Source organism: Microcebus murinus, chromosome 20 (assembly GCF_040939455.1).
Source record: "Microcebus murinus isolate Inina chromosome 20, M.murinus_Inina_mat1.0, whole genome shotgun sequence".
In the NCBI taxonomy this organism is placed as follows: domain Eukaryota; kingdom Metazoa; phylum Chordata; class Mammalia; order Primates; family Cheirogaleidae; genus Microcebus; species Microcebus murinus.
Window position 1 is genome coordinate 23,293,427 of NC_134123.1, and position 15,357 is coordinate 23,308,783.

Sequence of the window (15,357 nt, forward strand, 5' to 3'; positions counted from 1 at the left end):
AGGTTTTTGGTATTATTATTGAAGGAGAAAACCTTTATTGTAAGAAAAAATACTATTATGGTAGTACTCAATTTATATTTGATGTCTTAAAATGTGTATTTTTCTCCATCAGTGAGAGCATGGGCTCTGTATTTTCTTTAGAAACTTTTCGTGATGAAAGCTTAATAAATGGTGTTGATTATTAAAGAAAGTAGAATGAGGAAGTAGCTTACACCTTGATTTTCCTAGCATTTGTTCGTATGTATCATTTTTGTTTATGCACACACTGAACTTTCTGCTGTTCTTTGAATACTTCATACCTGCTCATTCTTATTGTACATGTTCTGCCTATATCTGGAAAGCTTTTTTCTCTGTTCTACCTAGTGAACCCATTCTTCCTTCTTCTCTACCCGCAGGCATTTTCTCTACCCACTGGCGTAGGGGTGTAGCACCTTTTAGTACTTGTTGAATAGTCTCTTTTTCCTTGAGCTTCTGAGAAGTGTCTAATTTATGGTATCCCTAGCACACAACACTGTGCCTGCTGGCATTTAGTAGTTAGTGGGTAGATGAAAGATAGTAATTTGGAAAAATAGTTCAGGTATTCTGACATATGGTACTTAGGCAGTCAGGGTTCTGATTGAGTTATGAGATTCTACTGCAAGTCATTTACTTGTGGCTGGTAGTGATAGTGTCAGTGAAGTTTATTTTCAGGTTTAGAAAACATGTAAAAAAAAATCTTGTCTCCTATCTTTGAAAATATTAGAGTATTTAAATATTTAATTCCAAAATAGACTAATGCTTTCTCTTTGTGATTTACTCAGCAAAAGCTTCAAGTGACAGCAAAGAGATCTGCTTTTCCCACCATCTTTTCTTTCTTTCCAATATCTATTATATAATTCATTATGCTAAGGAACTAAGAGTAAGTTGAGAACTTCAGTCTTTTTCCCAACAATGGAAATATGTTGATAGTTCAGTGGATTTGTTACTGACTTCCCCCATTTTGTGTGTGTGTCTGTGTTTGTGTTTTAAGATACACGATCTCACTATGTTGCCCAGGCTGGAATGCAGTGGCTGTTCATAGTCATGATCATAGTACATTACAGCCTTGAAGTCATGGGCTCAAACACTCTTTCTGCCTCAGCCTCCCAAACAGCTGAGACTACAGGTACACACCACTATACCTGGCTTTGTGTTTGAATGATTTACTTTTATCCTTGTGAGATTTTTTTGTAATTGTCCATTGTAATAAGTGAAAAAATGGAAAGATATTCTTTTAAGGAAGCTGCTAATTTCCACAACCCTTTCCATTTTTACTTCCCAACCATTTTACCAGATTGTGGATATCTTCAATATTTCTCTCCATACTTAGGACTCTCTATTTTATTTTATTTTATTTTTTTAGTGATACTGTCACAGAAAGGACTCTCTATATATTAACATAAATGTGCATGTATAGGAAATTTTTGCCTTTACAAAAGAGAGATCATATTGTTTATATTACTCTATATAAAGCTTTTCTTAACATATCAGTAAATATAATTCTATCTTGTTCTTTTTTTTTTTTTAAGATGGGGTCTCACTGTCTTGCCCAGCCTATAGTGCAATGGCCTCATCATAGCTCATTGCAACTTCAAACTACAGGGCTCAAGTGATCCTCCTGTGCCAGCCTACCGAGTAGCTGGGACTACAGGCATGTACCACCACACCTGGCTAATTTTTCTATTTTTTGTAGAAATCGGGTCCTGCTCTTTCTCTGGCTGGTCTTGAATTTGTGGCCTCAAGCAATCTTCCTGCCTCAGCCTCCCAAAAAGTGCTAGGATTATAGGCATGAGCCACTGTGCTCTGCCTATCTTGTTATATTGTATCTTTTTTTTTTTTTTTTTTTGAGATAGAGTCTCATTCTGTTGCTCAGGGTGGGGCGTGGTGCTTGATCTGGGTGCAGTGGCTTGATCATAACTCACTGTAACCTGGAACTCCTAGGCTCAAGTGATCCTCCCACCTCAGCCATCTGAGTAGCTGGGACTACAGGCATACACCATCGTGCCCAGCTAAATTTTAAATTTTTTAGAGACCCACTCCAGGGTCTTACTGTTTGCCAGGCTGGTCTGAAACTCCTGGCCTCAAATGATCCTCCTGCCTTGGCATTCCTAAAGTGCTGGGATTACAGGGGTAGGCCACCACACCTGGCTTTAAGAGTTTTTTTGTTGTTTGTTTTGGTAATATCTTTGTCAAAAGATGGTGGGTTGTTTTTTTTTTTTTTGAGACAGAGTCTAGCTTTGTCACCCAGACTAGGGTGCTTTGGCGTCAGAAACCTCGAACTCATGAGCTCAAATGGTCCTCCTGCCTCAGCCTCCAAGTAGCTGGGACTACAGGTGCACACCACTATGGCCAGCTAATTTTTTCTATTTTTAGAAGAGGCAGGGGTCTTGCTCTTGCTCAGGCTGGCCTCCTGACCTCAAGCACTCATGGGTCAGCCTCCCAGAGTGCTAGGATTACAGGTGTGAGCCACTCAGCCTGGCCGTAAGGTGTACATTGAGAGAGCAACTTTTAAATAGCTATTATGTCGTGTCTAGATTTTTGCCACTGTAAACAGTGCTACAATAAATATCCATGTACACGTCACCTTAATTGCTGATGCTTTTATTTCTACAGACTAGAGTCTCCGAAGTGGGATTTCTGGGTTGACAGGAATGTGTTTTAAACGTTATTGACAGATTATTCTCTAAATAGGTTGTCATAATTTTCACCCCTGCTAGTAGTATCCATATCATTAAACCATTGGATGTCAATACTTAATTTTTACTGGTCTGATAGATGATAAATGATGTCTCAGTTTTGTCTTAATTTTAGTTTTCCTATTACTGGGGGTTAAACTTACTTGATATACCTAATGATCATTTGGATTTCCTTTTCATTTCTCTCTTAAGTTGTTTTTCTCCTTTTCTTATCTTGTAGGAGCATTTTATAAAATATTAATTCTTTGTCATATAGCACATGTATTTTTCTTTTTTTTTTTTTTTTTTGAGACTGAGTCTCACTTTGTTGCCCAGGCTAGAGAGAGTGCCGTGGCATCAGCCTAACTCACAGCAACCTCAAACTCCTGGGGTCAAGCAATCTTGCTGCCTCAGCCTCCCAAGTATCTGGGACTACAGGCATGCGCCACCATGCCCGGCTAATTTTTTCTATATATATTAGTTGGCCAATTAATTTCTTTCTATTTATAGTAGAGACAGGGTCTTGCTCTTGCTCAGGCTAGTTTCGAACTCCTGACCTTGAGCAATCTGTCCACCTCGGCCTCCCAGAGTGCTAGGATTACAGGCGTGAGCCACTGCACCTGGCCTGTATTTTTCTTTTAACTTTATTTGTGTCACAGACACTTTTAAGTAGTCATAAATGTCCCTCTTTTCCTCTATGGCTTCTTAAACTGTTTTACTTAGACAAGTTCCTTCCATATTAAGAATATGCAAATATTCTCCTAAATATTCTTTTTATTTTTATTTATTTATTTATTTTTGAGACAGAGTCTCACTTTGTTGCCCAGGCTAGAGCGAGTGCCGTGGCTTCAGCCTAGCTCACAGCAACCTCAAACTCCTGGGCTCAAGTGATCCTACTGCCTCAGCCTCCCGAGTAGCTGGGACTACAGGCATGCGCCACCATGCCCAGCTAATTTTTTCTATATATATTAGTTGGCCAATTAATTTCTTTCTATTTATAGTAGAGATGGGGTCTTACTCTTGCTCAGGCTGGTTTCGAACTCCTGACCTAGAGCAATTCGCCCGCCTCGGCCTCCCAGAGTGCTAGGATTACAGGCGTGAGCCACCACGCCCGGCCTAAATATTCTTTTTAATATTGTGGTTTTAAAAAATTAAGCATGAATATAGTTATTCATCTGGAGTTAACATTTACATGATATGTTAAGTGGGGGGGCAGTATGTGATTTTCCTTTGTGGAAAGAGCCAGCTATGCCAGGACCAAGTAAACCATTCTTTCCTCAATGAATTAAAAGGCACCTTGTTATATATGTTAAGTTCCCATATTTGCTCTATTTTTACGTGTTCTGTTTTTCTCTTCCTTTACCATTGTTTTACTTTTTGGGTAACTGATAGCTAGAAAGTTACTTTCTATGAAGAAAAGTTCCTATCACTATAGTTTTTCATTTTTTTTTTTTACTATTCTTAAGTATTCTTTTATCTGTATGGATTGAAAATAATTTTGAGTTCAGAAAAAACTCAAAGCCCACTGCTTGGAATACATTGTATTCATATATTAATTTTGGAGGCCGGACATTTGTTAATGATAAGTTTTTGTTGTTATGTGTTATGCTCTATTTGTTCAAGTTAATTTTAAGTGTTTTAATAGATGTTTTATAGATTTGATAGTTTTCTTCACATAGTTCCCATACCTTTTTTTACTAAATTTATTTCTAGGTATTTTATTTTGACACTGTTATCAATGGGACTTTCTGCCCTCCCTTTATAACTAATTAATACCAGAAACTTGTATAAATGAGTATTGTACAATCATTAGTTGTCAGTGGACACTCCTTCTACCCGCCCCTTTTTGTATCCAGAATTAATAGAACTTGGATTCATGAAGAATATGCTAGGGAAAATTTGTCATCTTAGTATTAAATAACTTTTTAATATTTCTACTTGTTATTCTGTAGAAAAATGCCCTTACATAAGTTCTTTTGAGATGTTTGAAAGTTTGTAATTTTGCTTTATTTATTTTTATAGTTTTTGTTAATTTGTTCGAATTTTCAAAGCAAGTTTTATTCAAGTTGTACATATCTGTTACTTGAAAGATGTCAGAAAATATATAGAAGTTGAAAAGGCATATATGATTTACAACAGGCACAGATAACTTCCCTGAACATTAATTATACCCTTTGGGACATGTCTTCAAAAAACTAAAATTTTGGACTGGGCGTGGTAGCTCACACCTGTAATCCTAGCACTTTTGGAGGCTGAGATGGGAGGATTGCTTGAGCTCAGGAGTTGAGCTCAGGAGTTCGAGACCAGCCTGAGCAAGAGCCAGACCTGGGCTCCACCAAATATAGAAAAAATTAGCCAGGTGTGGTGGTGAGAGCCTTTAGTCCCAGCTTCTTGGGAGGATGAGGCAGGAGGATTACTTGAACCCAGGAGTTTGAAATTGCAGTGAAAGTGAGACCCCATGTCAAAAACAAAACAAAACAAAAACCCAAAACCCAAAAAACCCTAAAATTTTGTTTTGGGAATTTGATGACATTTCTTGAATTGAGGACACCTTAGTATGTTTTTGTTAATAATGTTAAGGTTGGGAGAGTGAAAATTTGCTTTTTATTTCATTAGTGTCAAATTATTAATAGATATTTGTCTTGTTTACCTGTCGTTGTTTACTTGTGCTTTATTGCTTTTGATGCATCTTAATGCTATTGAATTGTTCAGTAGGCATGTTTGCATTTACATATATCTCTTTTTTTAAGATTTGAGTTTTGGTGAATTTTGGTTATGGGTAATTAAGCATAAAAGAAGATTACTGTAATTACTGTGTCAATTTAGGTAGAAATGAACTTAAGACCTTTTGGGGGGTGGTGCCAGCTGGCTGCCTCAACAGGGTGTATTGGTATCTCCATGCGGTCACAGGTTCCACTGCCTATTCCTTAGCCTTGAAGATATAGAAACTGCATTTTAATAGTTCACTTACAGGTAATTCAGATCGATCACTTATAGTGATTTGTAAGTTAGAGCAATACTGTAGTATACTTATTCACAAGGGGGATATGGTTTTCTCCTTGTGTCTCTCTGTGTCTACATTCCATAGCACGATGTTCCTTGTATGGAGGTACTTGGGAATTGATTTCCTTGGGAGTGCATTTAATAATCAGAAAGTTGCATTGTGAGCCTGAAACAAAAAGCATAGAAAGTTGGATATTCTTTTTTTTAATGAAGTATGACCCATGACAAGTTGGATAATCCTGAGTGTTTCATCATTCTAGGCCATGGTGAAACTTGATGAAAAACAGTCCTTGTCCCATAATGGTGCCTGCCTCTCCACTAACCAAAATACCCTCTGATTTAATCTCTTATTCAAACAGTGATGTGCTAACATTGGTCTCCCCTTTTTTTGCTCCATATGCCATTTACCTTCTTTGAACACATTTCTTCATATAGGGGAAATAGATGTGTATCCTCCCCATCTCTCCCTCTCCCAACAGAAAGAAAACCACAAAAACACAAAGACAGCGAAAAACCAGCTAAGTCAGTTTAATGACAGTGAGTATCTCTAAGATATGTTAGAAAGAAAAAAAAAAACATGTTAGAAAGTTAATTGAAATCTAATTCCTTTACTTGAATCTTTTCTCATTGTTTAGCAAGAAAGACTTCTAGTACACTCTTTGTGTTGGACAGAAAAGGGGAGATTTTATTGCTGAAAAATTAAAATTTAGGGTTTTTTTTTTTTTGAGTTAGAGCCCAGATACCTTTAGCTCTAAGGGAGAATGACTATATAGCAGCAGCAGGAATTCCAGCTTTTTGGTTACATGTTCTATTGTTGGCTATCTGTAGCTCAGAGCTTACATAGGTAGTATGGGTTCTGAAGTAGAGAGAAAGTTATTTGGACAAGGTGAAAGAGCAGACTGGGTTAAGTCCTGACTAGCTATTTCCCATAGTTGTTGGTGAGCGACCTTTATTTTGTGTGCTTTGGAAAGGGCAAGTACATTTTTTTAAGATAAGACTCACTTTTTTCACATTTAAGATTCGATAAATACAATATTTATCAAGTTCCTACTCTTACAGGTATGGAGAATACATGCTTCTATGTTTTTTAAATACTCATTTCCTGTGTATATGGTGCTATTTATTTGTTTGTTTTTGATGCTGTTTTTGTTTCTTCCCTTGCCATTGGGTGACTTTTTTATTTTTTTTTATTTTGGCATATTATGGGGGTACAGATTTTAAGGTTTCAATAAATGCCCATTTCCCCCCTGGTGACTTTTTTTTGAGACAGGATCTTGCTTTGTTCCCTGGGCTAGAGTGCAGTGGGCTAGAGTGCAGTGGCATCATTGTAGCTCACTGCAACCTCAACTCCTGGACTCAAGCAATCACCAGCCTTGGTCTCCCACAGTGCTAGGATTATGGGGGGGAGGTGAGCCACTGTGCCTGGCCCTCATTTTTTTTCTTTGATGGATTGTGCCTTTGGTGTAACAAACATCCAGGAACCCTTGCTCTAACCACAGGTCATGAAGATTTTCACCTATGTCGTCTTCTAAAAGTTTTATAGTTGTACATTTTACATTTAGATCTGTGATCCATTTTGAGTTAGGTTTATGTTTCATTTTTTTTGTATATGGATATCCAGTTGTGATGTGCATTGAGTTGTTCATAGTATTACCTAATTATCCTTTCCATATCTCTAATGATAATCCCCTCTTTCATTCCTGATATTGGTAATTTGTGTTGTTTCTCTTTTTTTCTTTTGTAGTCTAGTCTGGCCAGAGGTTTATCCATGTTTTGTAAAACTGGTTCTGTTTTATTCTGAGAAGTATTCCATTATATGGATACACCATTATCCATTCACCTGTTAGTGGACATTTGGGTTATTTACAGTTTTTGGCAATTATAAATGAAGCTTCTGTGAACATTTATATATACGTCTTGGTGAGGGTATGTATTCTCATTACTTGTGGGTAAATACTTCTCCTGGGTAAACACTGAGTACATTTGCTGAATCATATGCTAAATGTACATTTAAGTTTGTAGCAAACCTCCAAACTATTTTCCAAAATAGTCGAATCATTTTTAGTCCCATGAACAGTCTGTGAAAATGCATATGTTTTACATTATTGCAACACTTGGTATGGCCAGTCTTTAATTTTAACTTTTCTAATGGTATGAGCAGTATCTCATTATGGTTTTAATTTGCCTTTCCTTGCTAATTAACGATATTAAGCATCTTTTCATGTGCTTATGGCCATTTATGTATCTATTTTTGATAAGTGTCTATTCAAATTTTTTACCCATTTTTAATATTTTTCTTTTATCCATTTTTAAATACAGTTGGTTTATTGTTCAGTTGTAAAACTTATATTTCCTGAGTATAAGTACTTTGATTGATATATATTGTGAATTTTTTTACTCTCTGTGACTTGCCTTATTTTTATAATAGCATCTCTTGAAGAGCAAAAGTTTTACATTTTTATAAAGTCTAGTTTATTAAGTTATTTTTTTAAATACTTTATGCTTGTATGCAAAGTTTCTGTTTATCCTAAGTTTGGAAAAATCCTGTGTTTTTTTTCTGGGTTAATTTTAGTTTTAGCTTTGACTTTTAGGTCTATGATCCATTTTGAGTTAATTTTTGTGTATAGTGTGAAGTTAGGGTTGAGGTTAATTTTGCCCATATAGCTATCTTTCTCCTATATAATAACTTTGGCTTCTTTGTTGAAAACCATTTGAACATATGTGTGTGGGTCTTTCCCTAAAATTTCCATTTTGTTCCATTATTCTCTGTCCTTAAATTCACTTCCACATTGTCTTGATTACTGTAGATTTGTAGTCATTCTTGAAATTAGATAGTACAAATTCTCCACCTTTGTTCTTTTTTTCCCACTACTGTTTTGGCTGTTTATAGGTCCTTTGTTAGTATATATCTTTTACTTTTTAAAATTTTATCATTATTTTTTATTGAGACAGACTCTTACTCTGTTGCCCTGGGTAGAATGCAGTGGCGTCATCATAGCTCACTGCAACCTCAAACTCCTGGACTCAAGTAATCCTCTACGAGCCTCAGCCTCCCTAGTAGCTGGGACTACAGGCATGCACTATAACAGCTGGCTAATTATTATATTTTTAGTAGAGACAGGGTCTTGCTCTTGCTCAAGTTAGTCTTGAACTCCTGGGCTGAAGCAGTCCTCTTGCCTGGGCCTCCCAGAGTGCTAGTATTATAGGTGTGAACCACAGGCCTGGCCTGTTTTTTATTTTTCAAAGCTGTTCATGACACTAATACCTTTTTCTTTGAGGTAGGTTTATTATTATTTTTCCTCTTCACATTTTCAAAGTATTATATATCCAGTGTACAAAGATGATTACTGTTTGTTGGATGTGTTTTAATCTGTAAATTGGTCTTCTCTCTTAATCTCTCATTTTGTGGAGCTGAAGTATGATTGCGATGCGATTATATTTATCTGATACTTTGTTGAGCTATATTGTATTTAAGCTTTTTTTTTTTTTTTTTTTTTTTTTTTTTTTTTGAGACAGCGTCTCACTTTGTTGCCCAGGCTAGAGTGAGTGCTATGGTGTCAGCTTAGCTCACAGCAACCTCAAACTCCTGGGCTCAAGCAATTCTGCTGCCTCAGCCTCCCGAGTAACTGGGACTACAGGCATGCGCCACCATGCCCGGCTCATTTTTTCTATATATATTAGTTAGCCAATTAATTTCTTTCTATTTATAGTAGAGACGGGGTCTCGCTCTTGCTCAGGCTGGTTTTGAACTCCTGACCTCGAGCAATCCGCCCGCCTCGGCCTCCCAGAGTGCTAGGATTACAGGCGTGAGCCACCGCACCCGGCCTCTTTCTTTTCTTTTCTTTTTTTTTTTTTGAGATTAACCTTTTCTTTAAAAAAAAAAAAAAAAAAAAAAGAAATGGGGTCTTGCTATGTTGCCCAGGCTGGTCTTGAACTTCTGGGTGCAAGTGATCCTCCTGCCTCAACCTCCCAAGTAGTTGGGACTATAGGTGTGTGCCACTGTGTCTGGCTTAAAAAAAGTACATATATATATATATACACACACACACACACACACACACACACACACACACACACACACACACAATTTTTTTTTTGAGACAGAGTCTCACTTTGTTGCCCAGGCTAGAGTGAGTGCCATGGCATCAACCTATCTCACAGCAACCTCAGTCTCCTGGGCTCAAGTGATCCTACTGCCTCAGCCTCCCAAGTAGCTGGGACTACAGGCATGCGCCACCATGCCCAGCTAATTTTTTGTATATATATTTTTAGTTGGTCAATTAATTTCTATTTTTAGTAGAGACAAGGTCTCACTCAGGTTGGTTTCAAACTCCTGACCTTGAGCAGTCCTCCCGCCTCGGCCTCCCAGAGTGCTAGGATTATAGGCGTGAGCCACCATGCCCGGCCCATATATATATATATATATAGAGAGAGAGAGAGAGAGAGAGAGAGACAGACAGACAGACAGACAGACAGACATGGGATCTTGCTTTGTTGCCCAGGCTGGTCTTGATCTTCTGGCCTCAAGCAATCCTCCCCTGCCTCAGCATCCCACGTAGCTGGTATTACAGGTATGAGCCACTGCACCTGGCTTCATTTATTGTTTTTGTTTGTAGCCTTTCCTAGAAATTTACCGAGTTGAGGGGTTTGTATTTATTATAGCTTTGCTGAAGCTTAGCAAGCTTTACTTAACTTAGCTAAACTGAATTTAGTAAGTCTTGAATTCTTAAAAATTAGTCAATTTAAATAAGTTGTATGAATGGTTTTGGTAGTAAAAAATGTGAATATCTCTATTTAATGTCTTTCCATATCCAGAGGATGCCAGCCCCCATCAGATTGCGGGAGCTGATCCGGACCATCCGGACAGCCCGAACTCAAGCCGAAGAACGAGAAATGATCCAAAAAGAATGTGCTGCAATCCGGTCATCTTTTAGAGAAGAAGACAACACATACCGATGTCGCAATGTGGCAAAATTACTATATATGCACATGCTGGGCTACCCTGCTCACTTTGGACAGGTAGGCTGGGCTAAGACCACATCTAGCAAGGGTATTGTTCTTTGTCTTTTTTTTTTTAAATAGTGACAGGGTCTCCCTGTGTTGCCCAGGATGGGGTGCAGTGGCTATTCACAGGTGCATAAGGCAATACAGCCTTGAACTCCTGGACTCAAGCGATCCTCCTCTTTAAGGGCACTCCTCTTTGAATGACACTGTAGCTCAGGGACTGTCAGTTTTCTCTTGCGGAGATATTTTTGATAACCTTGTAGTCTGATCATTGAGGAATTGAGGTAGGATTGAGAGAGCAAGCTGCAGCCTTGGAAGGTATGATATTGCCATCAGTTATGCTTTCCATTGGGAATCTCTCATGTGGATCAGAGTGTTTTGATGGTGGCAGCTAGCTCGTTTAAAGATTGACCAGGATTAACCAGTAGGTTGTGATTGTTCTGCCAGAAGGCCTAGACTATAATGAGTATTTAAGAAATGTTTGCTAAATGTTTTCTTAATCATTTTTTCTGTGCATCATGTTACATGGAAAAATTCCTAACAGATGTTCTTAAATTAAAGAAATTGGGTAGTTGCCATTTGGTGGCATCTATTTTGTCCTAATTACCTCATGCCTTGATTGCTACAACTTCTGTGCAGCTCTCCCTCCTGATTCTGTCCTGTAAACAAATGTATGCTATTTGATATATCCAGTCTGGGCTTTGAGGATGATATTCTCAGTGATAAGTGCTTTTCTTTCTAAAGGGGATTTAGTCACAGAAAAGGGAATAGTAGAATTTTATTTCATACTAATGCTGTTAAATTTTATTTCACTTAATTTAAGAATGCATTATATGCTGAAAGTCTTTTAAAGGAAAAGACTGCAAAATTGAAGTAATGTGTAGTACTAGGTAGAAGGAGGAAAATATTATTCATATTTACTTTATTTAAAGATAACTATTAATATTTTGATGTATGTATTTATTTTGAGACAGGGTATTGCTCTGTTGCCCAGGCAGGGGTACAGTGATGTCACGGGATCCTTCTGTCTTAGCCTCCCTGTAGGGACTACAGGTGCCCATCACCACGCCTAACTAATTCGTCTATTTTTTTTTTTTTTTTTTTGAGACAGAGTCTCGCTTTGTTGTCCAGGCTAGAGTGAGTGCCGTGGCGTCAGCTTAGCTGACAGCAACCTCAAACTCCTGGGCTCAAGCCATCCTTCTGCCTCAGCCTCCCGAGTAGCTGGGACTACAGGCATGCGCCACCATGCCCGGCTCATTTTTTCTATATATATCAGTTGGCCAATTAATTTCTTTCTATTTATAGTAGAGACGGGGTCTTGCTCTTGCTCAGGCTGGTTTTGAACTCCTGACCTTGAGCAATCCACCCGCCTCGGCCTCCCAAGAGCTAGGATTACAGGCGTGAGCCACCGTGCCCGGCCAGATTCTTCTATTTTTAATAGAGACGGAGTCTCGTTCTTGATCAGGCTGGTCTCGAACTCCTGACTTTTTAAAACTCCTGTCTTTTTTTTTTTTGAGACAGAGTCTCACTCTGTAGCCCAGGCTAGAGTGAGTTAGCCGTGGCGTTAGCCTAGCTCAGCAACCTCAAACTCCTGGACTCAAGTAATCCTTCTGCCTCAGCCTCCCGAGTAGCTGGGACTATAGGCATGCGCCACCATGCCCGGCTAATTTTTTCTATATATATTAGTTGGCCAATTAATTTCTTTCTATTTTTAGTAGAGAAGGGGTCTCACTCTTGCTCAGGCTGGTTTCGAACTCCTGACCTCAAGCAATCCACCTGCCTCGGCCTCCCAGAGTGCTAGGATTACAGGGGTGAGCCACCGCGCCCAGCCTTGAACTCCTGACTTTAAGCAGTCCTCCTGTCCTAGCTTCCTAGAGTGCTAGGATTAAAGGCATGAGTCCAAACCTGGCTCATGTATTTAATTTGTCAGGAAAGATGGCCATCAGTTTATTTTCTGTTTAGCTCAGTAACTTCAGTGGAAGGAGATCTCCTGCCCCCAAGTTAAAACAAGAAAGTACTGGATTGAATCTTTTTATATTCACTTGGGTTAGTTTTATGTTTATTTTGAGATTGGAACTGGGGTCAACCTCTTTAGAAATAAGTGACTGAGAGTTGGAGAGTATTAGGTCTCCAAAGAAATATTGAGGTATTAATATCAGAAGAAAAGGAGACTGGATCAGAAGAAGGGGGCCAGGTAAAAACTAGAGCTGTCTCTTCAATATATTCATACTTGGTTTGAATAGAATTAGTGTCATAATAGCATTCTTCACTTTCACATAATCTATCATGAACAGTTTTTTTTTTTTATTTCGGCATATTATGGGGGTACAGATTTTAAGGTTTCAATAAATGCCCCTTTCCCCCCTCCCCCCAGAAGTCTGAGTTTCCAGCATGACCATCCCCCAGATAGTGCACATCTCACTCATTATGTATATATATACCTGCCTCTCCTCCCCTCTACCCCCTGCCCAATACCCTATTACTGTAGTACCTGTGTGTCCACTTAGGTGATGCTCAGTTAATACCAGTTTGCTGGTGAATATATGTGGTGCTTGTTTTTCCATTCTTGAGATACTTCACTTAGTAGTATGGGTTCCAGCTCTAACCAGGAAAATATAAGATGTGCTATATCACCATTGTTTCTTAGAGCTGAATAGTACTCCATGGTATACATATACCACATTTTATTACTCCATTCTTGGATGGATGGGCACTTGGGCTGTTTCCACAGCCTTGCAATTATGAATTGTGCTGCTATATACATTATCATGAACAGTTTTTAAAATTATAAGTAATACATTCTTTGACATGTATTTCTTTTTTTTTTTTTTGAGACAGAGTCTCGCTTTGTTGCCCAGGCTAGAGTGAGTGCCGTGGCGTCAGCCTAGCTCACAGCAACCTCAAACTCCTGGGCTCGAGTGATCCTTCTGCCTCAGCCTCCCGGGTAGCTGGGACTACAGGCATGTGCCACCATGCCTGGCTAATTTTTTTATATATATATATCAGTTGGCCAATTAATTTCTTTCTATTTATAGTAGAGACGGGGTCTCGCTCTTGCTCAGGCTGGTTTCGAACTCCTGACCTTGAGCAATCCGCCCGCCTCGGCCTCCCAAGAGCTAGGATTACAGGCGTGAGCCACAGCGCCCGGCCTGACATGTATTTCTTATTTTATTCATATAGAGATGAGAGGGGAATTACATCTTGAGGCGCAAATATTTCACATTATCGGCTTTTACCACATCAAAAATTGATTGAAGTGTTTATCCATTTAATGCCTGACTGTGGTCCCCAATCCCGGGTTGCAGACTGGTACTGGTCCGTGGTCTGTCAGGGACCAGACCACATACCACGAGGTGAGTTGCAGGCCAGTGAAGCTTTATCTGTGTTTACAGCTGTTCCTCATCACTCACATCACCACATAAGCTCTGCCTCCTGTCAGATTGGCAGTGGCATTAGATTCTCATAGGAGCATGAACCCTACTGTAAACTGTGCATGTGAGGGATCTAGGTTGCGTGTTCCTTCTGAGAATCTAAAGGCTGATCTGAGGTGGAGCTGAGGCGGTGATACTAGAGCTGGGGAGCGGCTGCAAATACAGATTATCAATAGCAGAGAGGTTTGACTGCACAATAAATGTAATATGCTTGAATCATCCTGAAACCATCCCCACCACTGGTCTGTGGAAAAATTGTCTTCCATGAGACTGGTCCCTTGTGCCAAAAAGGTTGGGGACTGTTGGTGTAGTGACATAGCATAAAGCAAATAGTTGCCCATATATTCTTGTTGGTTGCTTTTAAGTATTAGGCTAGATTTACAGAAATTTGATATATTGGGAATTGGGCTGTAAAAATAAGATTGTCTAGTTGGGGGAAGAATCTTAATCTCTCTACTGAGAAATAACCACTATTAACATCTTAGAAACAGTACATTTACATATTACCAAGGAGTTCTTTTTTTTATTTTTTTTTATCGAGACAGTCTCACTCTATTGCCCTGGCTAGAATGCTGTGGCATCAGCCTAGCTCACAGCAACCTCAAACTCCTAGGCTCAAGCAATCCTGCTGCCTCAGCCTTCCCAGTAACTGGGACTACAGGCATACACCACCATGCCCGGCTATTTTTTTCTATATATTTTTAGTTGGCCAATTAATTTCTTTCTATTTTTAGTAGAGATCGGGTCTCCCTCTTGCTCAGGCTGGTTTCAAACTCCTGACCTTGAGCTATCTGCCTGCCTCGGGCCTCCCAGAGTGCTAGGATTACAGGCGTGAGCCCTCCCAAGGAGTTCTTTAAAGACAAACTCTTGGATTTTAAATCATAGAGTAGATTTAAAACTTTGGGGCATATTTCATTTTGTAAAAGATCTATATGTATATATATTTTCTAAGATTCATTTCTATAATATGTTTAGATAGCATATGCTTCTTAGGCCGATCTAGGTGGCATTTGGGGGTGCTTTGGGATGTACTTAATTGATACAACATTTAATTCTTAGGTGGAAAATGTGAATATTCAGATAAACTGTTCTAAAATTTTGGTTCAAAAAAATAAAGATTTTTCTGAGCGGGAATAGGTAGGAATCATAATTTTAGATTTCTTATTCTGTTTCCTCTATTTGAATGAGTCACCATTCTGTCCATATCAGTAATTTGGTACCCCACC

General features: G+C 38.8%; 1 protein-coding gene across 1 annotated transcript in view; it reads left to right on the forward strand.

Moving 5' to 3' along the window:
* Positions 1-15,357, forward strand: part of AP1G1 (adaptor related protein complex 1 subunit gamma 1) — a 76,050-nt gene that overhangs the window by 5,802 nt on the left and 54,891 nt on the right. Inside the window, exon 2 of the mRNA XM_075995773.1 lies at positions 10,512-10,715. Within this exon, the coding sequence (XP_075851888.1) occupies positions 10,515-10,715 (201 nt within the window). The 5' untranslated portion in view covers positions 10,512-10,514. The remainder of the gene's footprint in view (positions 1-10,511; positions 10,716-15,357) is intronic.